This window comes from Microtus ochrogaster, unplaced genomic scaffold (assembly GCF_000317375.1).
Source record: "Microtus ochrogaster isolate Prairie Vole_2 unplaced genomic scaffold, MicOch1.0 UNK1, whole genome shotgun sequence".
NCBI lineage: Eukaryota > Metazoa > Chordata > Mammalia > Rodentia > Cricetidae > Microtus > Microtus ochrogaster.
Genome location: NW_004949099.1, coordinates 2,613,883 through 2,620,199, shown reverse-complemented (window position 1 = coordinate 2,620,199; position 6,317 = coordinate 2,613,883). Strand labels below are relative to the sequence as shown.

The following is a 6,317-nucleotide window of genomic DNA, read 5'->3' as shown; positions in this document are numbered from 1 at the left end:
GCTTCTGCTTTCCTGGTCTCCGCAGGAACGGTGGTTCTGTAAGTCTATTTCCCCATTAAAGCTGTATATATTTTTACAATCTGTCTGCATTCATTTTACGCTGTTACAACGCCAATATACAAACAGTAAACTGACAGTCACATTGAGTTAGTTGGGACTGAGGATTGAGGGAAACGACACAAAGGAACATTAGGAAAATGGCAACACTCTAAAACTGGATTATGGCAAATGGGTGTACTACTCTAAAAATTTATTTAAAATCCCCAAATAATATATTAGCTATGGGTTTTGATATGTAAATTAGATTTTTTAAAATGCTGTTTGGAATTTTTCTTCCTTTTTTTCTTTTTTTTAAAAATTGTTTTTATTGAGCTATATATTTTTCTTTGCCCCCTCCCCTTCTACCCTCTGTCCAATGTAGGGTTGGTGAAGATCTCTTTTACTTACTTTCAAAGCAAGATTTTTTTTTATGTGAATGAGTATTTTTCCTACATGTATGCCTACGCACCATGTAAATGCCTAGTGCCCATGGAAACACCAGGAGATGGCATCGACTCTGAAACTAGAGTTACAGACCGTTGTAAACCACCATGGATATGCAAGGAACCAGACTGGGGTAACTTTGCAAGAACAGCAAGTGTTTTAACCACTGAGTCATCTCTCTAGTCCACTACCTGGTTTTTTTTTTTAATTGATTTTTATTGAGCTCTACATTTTTTTCTCCTCCCCTCCCTGCCTCTCACCTCCCCTTCAACCCTCTCCCAAGGTCCCCATACTCCCAATTTACTCAGGAGATCTTGTCTTTTTCTAATTCCAATGTATGTCTCTCTTAGGGTCCTCATTGTTGTCTAGGTTCTCTGGGATTGTGATTTGTAGGCTGTTTTTTTTTTTGCTTTATGTTTAAAAACCACTTATGAGTGAGTACATATGTATTTGTCTTTCTGGATATGGGTTACCTCACTCAAAATGATGTTTTCTAGCTCCATCCATTTTCTTACAAAACTCAAGATGTCGTTATTTTTTTTCTGCTGTGTAGTACTCCATTGTGTAAATGTACCACATTTTCCTTATCCATTCTTCAGTTGAGGGGCATTTAGGTTGTTTCCAGGTTCTGGCTATGACAAACAATGCTGCTATCAACTTAGTTGAGCACATGTCCTTGTGGCACGATTGAGCATCCTTCAGATATGACAAGAACTTTAAATCTTTGAAGAAAAATATCTATTTTTAACTTGTTCTCAGAAACCCAGTCATTTTTTTTTTTTTTTTTACTTTTCTTGTTCAAGCCTTTGGTTAACTCCAGAGTTTGAAAAAGTTGGATCATTTCTACTCATGCTTTTGTAGCTTCCATAAAAAGGCCCTTTACATGTACTTGTTCACCATGACTGTTTATATTTGAAAGTCTTGTTCATTCTGAGGTTCATACCCTATGGATTCCCCCAAAGCCAAGATAAGTCTGTCCTTGCCATTATGGCTTTTGCAGTGTTATTTGTAATAACACTAAAGCTCATAAATGAGGAAATTCCAAGGCAAGCATGTAAATTCTGGATTTCATACTATTGTGCAGCCAACAGTGATGAAGATGAGACCAAGAGGGCATGCGTGAAGAAGGGGTAGAAAGCCAAGTTCCACACTTAGAAGGTCTATGTTTACTCCTAAGGTTATAGCTAGAGTCTTGGAGTAAGGCAATATGCCTCTGCAATTTTCATTTCCTCGTCTACAACATGACAGAACCATGGTGGTGAGTTGGGGTGTAAACAAAACATTCATGTTTAAGCTGTCATTGTGCTTGATGTTGCTGTTATTCAGTAGAAAACTCTGTGTTATGATGATCACTAAGATGGGTATGAGATGGCATCCATACATATGAAATATCTGATGTAAGATTTTGAGAACATGGAACCTAGGGTGTGGTGGTGTGAATGAGAATGGCCCTCATAGGCTCATTTGTTTGAATTCTTGGTCCCCAGTGGTGGAACTATTTTGAATAAACTAGAAAGTGTGGTGTTCCTGAAGGAACTGTGTCACTGGGGGCAGGCTTTGAGATTTCAGAAGACTCTCTCTCTTCCCAGTCTCTCTCTCTCCCTCACTCCCTCCTTCCCTCCCTCTCTCTGCCTCCTATTTATGAATTAAGATGTGAGCTCTCAGCTGTTCCTGCTGTCATGCCTTTGCTCTGCCATCATGAACTCTAACCCTCTGAAACTGTAAGTCCCAAATTAAACTCTCTCTTTTATAAGTTGCCTTTTTCATGGTGTCTTATTACAGCAATAGAACAGTAACTATCCAGGGAAATTTTCTTGGTGCAAAGCATGGAAAAGCTATGTTTAGAAGAGAAGATAGCGCAGTGAGGGGATTATACACTGCTTCTCTTTCCTCCTTCCCCTGACAAAATTACTAGTTTTGTTTTATTGAAGATGATTTAAGTAAAAAATTCTCCTTGGAGAGGCAGGGCTTCCTACATGCAGCTTTAGGGACTTTGGGGTCACCATTAGTCCTGAATTTCAGAGAGCCAGATTGTGTGAGTCTTTTTAAGGGCCTCTTGTATTCTAAGTCCTACCTAGGTTCCTGCTGCTTCCTGGGGAGGCTCCGGAGGAGTTGAGCTCCTAGTAAACCCCTAGATTCTGATGTCCAAAGGTAGAGCCTTTCTCTGTGGGGCCTCTACTTCATCGCCTGGCAATCCAGAGCAGTGGTGTTACCTTCCCTTACTCACCTGAAGAGTGATATGTCAGCAGTTCCACAGATCTGTCCTGGGTTATGCCTCCATGACTGTCACTATGTTTGTTGTTCTGTTTCAGATTCCGGGGTGCACCTGTTATTCCTGTGGCAGCCAAGCCTGGAGGACCAGAGGCCCCTGAGACAGAAGCCCCACAGGGCATCTCAGAACTCATTGAGGTACTGTCAGCTTGAATTCATATTGCCCTCTGTTCCAGCCCTGCTCAAGTAGCCCTCCATGTCTCCCTCTGCCTGAGATGAAGGGAGAGGCAACTCTAGCAAAAGGTCTCCAAGTTTCATGGGTCTCCCACTCACTCTGATGTCAGACTCCTCACCTCCCTCAGAAACTCTAAAACAAAGGGCCACAGAACCCCTGGGTATTAGATTGTGCAGAGTTCTTCCCACCCACTGTGTATTCTAGTCTATCCCTTCTCTTTCACACACTTTCATTCAAAGTGGTGCCTACCAAAGTTACCGGTCCCTCAAGCCTACCATTCTCCCCCTCTCCTCATCCCTCAGCGGAGACTCAGCCCAGTGCACCATATCTGATCACAGGCCCATTCCTTTCCTTCAGATTGTGCCGGTCTCTCTAGTCTGCTTGCAGCTGGAGCAGCACAGCCTCCATCCTGACAGCTTCCACTGGAGCAGTAGACATTTCATTTTGCAGAACTATGAGCTTAAGGCTCAGGCCTTTCCTCCTTGCTCAGTGGCAGTGGACAGAGACAGGGAGCCCAGTCATCCAGGTGAGCCAGTGCCCTTTCCTTCTCACTGAGCAGAGAGTGCTAAGAGCATAGCAGAAGCCCAGAGCATAGTAATGGTACTCACCAGCTTGCTAGGGAATGGGACTTCCATCCAGGTATCACCCTGGTAGTCCTGGTGAATACTAGTTTGACCACTGTCCTTGTCCAGCAGACAGGGATGCGTGCAGGGTGATAAAGATAGTGATGTGAAGGAAGAAAGCGGTAAGAAGGAAGGACCGAGTCACTTCCCTGAGCTCAGTCACTGACATGGGTGCAGGAGCTCTGTACTAGACCGTGCTAGTGTTGGCCTACCACTGTTCTCTGACAGGACTCAAGTGATTCATTGGTGTGGTCACACACATCCTTAGAGGCTAAGGTTAGGAGATGGGAAGTTTGAGGCCAGCCTACTTAGTGAGACCTCTTCTCAAATAACAGGTATCAGGTGATCAATTTCTTGCAGTGAACAGAGTTGCAATACAGAGAAGGTAATGGCACTGTCACAGAGATGCTATGAGGCTAATTGAGTTACTAGGGGTGATTTGTTTACCACAACAGTGACATGATTTGGCATATTAGTCTTCACACTAAAGTTCTTAACATACTGGGCCTGTAACATTTTCAACAGCTGGAAGGCTGAGAAAGAGTGAGTTCAGAGACGTGAAATAACCTGCCACATTCACTTCATGGCAAGTGTATGAGCACATCCCCTCCTGAGCCATCTGATCTATGGTCTTAATCTCATGTACTGTCCTTGCCTGGGATGCAGGCTTGCAAGATTCCTAACGTGCTCCCCCAGGTGTCACACAGGTCTCATCTGCCATGTATCCTCTTCCCCCTCATCAAGCACCCGTGATAGATAGGCAAGTGTGGAACGTCAGTTTCTCCTAGAGAAGTTACTTCCTCTTGAGAGGCCTCTCCTTCAGGGCTGAATCTCTCCACCTATCACATCCCCATGCTCCCACTATATGAAATAAACTGATAGGGGCAATTGTGCTATTGCTGCCCCTTTCTGTTTGGGCAGGATCTCATTAAGTAGCTCAAGCTGGCCTGGAACCTTCTGTCTTCCATTCTGAACCTTTGAGGGTTTGTAACACAATGCCCAGAGTTCCTACTTTATGTGAAAGAACAGAAGAAAGAAAATAGATCATTTATTTACCTGCTTATCTTAGTGGGAACTCAGACCAAGACCAATGGTCAGAGTTTGTTGGGGTCACCTGCACCCAGATTCCCAGAGCTAAGTTCACATGTAACTGCCATGTACTGGTCATGCCTATATTTTACACTTAACAAATGTTTTCTGGAAAATGCTCTTGTTACTCCACCAGTTTTAGGGAACACAAATCTGGGATCCTGGGATAATTCAAGCAAAATCCAGAAAAATATAACTATGAAAGATATTTGTATGTTCCTTTAAGGAATGAGTCTCTGTGTAAATCTCAGATCAAGTCTCTTCTGAGTCTCTCCATTTTTTTCCCCCAAAGGAGTTGTTATCATGAGACAATGCTTTGAGAAGAATTATTTATTCCTGACCTGAATACTTGGACATCATTATACTCCCTCCTGAAATCAGAAAGTAGAAAATACAAAGAGCAGTTTGGCCTCTGCACTTTTATAAAAAATAATGATTGCTCTGCCTATATCTCAAGCACATAAATGACCTGAGGAGCAGCGGCCAGTTGGTACTATTGCATATGGAAAGTGAGCCATGAAGGAAAGTTGGAATCCCAAGTCACAGTAGCTTCAGGGCTGAATTAACTTAGCTCTCCATTTGTTAGGGCCTGGAAGAGGGCAGAAAGACTCCATAGCACAATCACAAACCTTGGCCTTGGACCTCAGGCATAGGCTGCTGCCCCTGGAAGCCAGCCTTCTACCCTCTCACCTCAAGTTTTCCCTCCTTTGTCTTTTGCTCACATGCCTTTCCACTACAGGATGGAGGCCTCACCGAGTCCCTGTTTCCTCTCACTGAGTTAAGTTGCAGTATTAGTTCTTTGATCTGGGCCAGCTTGCCAGGTAGCCCTGGAGGATAGCAGTGACATAGCCCTCACGCCTGTATGTAGCTATAGCAACATTTCTTTTCCAGCTCCTGAAGTCCCAGATATCCATCCCAGCAAGAGATCCCTCAGGACCGTTCCTTATGTCTGTGGACCACTGCTTCTCCATCAAGGGTCAGGGCACCGTGATGACTGGAACCATCCTTTCAGGCACTATTAGCCTCGGGGACAGTGTGGAGATCCCTGCCCTCAAGGTCAGTCCTGCCTTGGCTTTCCTTTCTTCCCCATAGCAGCAGGGGAGAGGACAGGAACTTGGTTTTCAGGGTAGCAGAGTATTCTATACCTTTCCTAAGTCTTCTCTCCTACCTGAGGGGTGAGGTAGTGGGCAGCTCTGAGACACCATCCACTGCTCAACCATTCTGGATTCTAGAACTGCTGCTTTCCCAAGTCTCACAGCGGTGACTGTGTGGTAGGGGCTAATTGGGGCTCATATAAGAGGTTCCCAAGATAAAGATGCTGTGTCTTCAGGGGTAAGGTGAGTTTTAAGAGCATATGGCCAAGAAACTAGGGTGTCAGGGTGAAAGTCTAAGCTTTCTAGATGTTGGCAACAAGTATGGTAGAACTATCTTTCTATCCTTTGTACCCCAGGATAGCCGTGAATTTGTGATTCTCCTGCCTCAGCCCCCTCAGTACTAAGATCACGTGTGCATGCGTGCGTGCGTGTGTGCGTGTGTGTGTACCACTAAACCAGGCGTTAGAGCTCAGGCACATTTTTCTTTTTCTTTCTTTTTTAAATTTATTTATTTATTAAGGATTTCTGCCTCCTCCCCGCCACCGCCTCCCATTTCCCTCCCCCTCCCCCGATCAAGTTCCC

The 6,317-nt window shown here is 44.2% G+C and overlaps 1 protein-coding gene across 2 annotated transcripts in view; it reads left to right on the top strand.

Moving 5' to 3' along the window:
- The window catches only part of Eefsec (eukaryotic elongation factor, selenocysteine-tRNA specific), a 220,970-nt gene that overhangs the window by 104,676 nt on the left and 109,977 nt on the right, over window positions 1–6,317 (top strand). For both annotated transcript variants that reach the window (XM_005364845.2, XM_026788278.1), the window contains exons 3-4: window positions 2,796–2,892; window positions 5,533–5,697. In XM_005364845.2, the coding sequence (XP_005364902.1) occupies window positions 2,796–2,892; window positions 5,533–5,697 (262 nt within the window). The remainder of the gene's footprint in view (window positions 1–2,795; window positions 2,893–5,532; window positions 5,698–6,317) is intronic.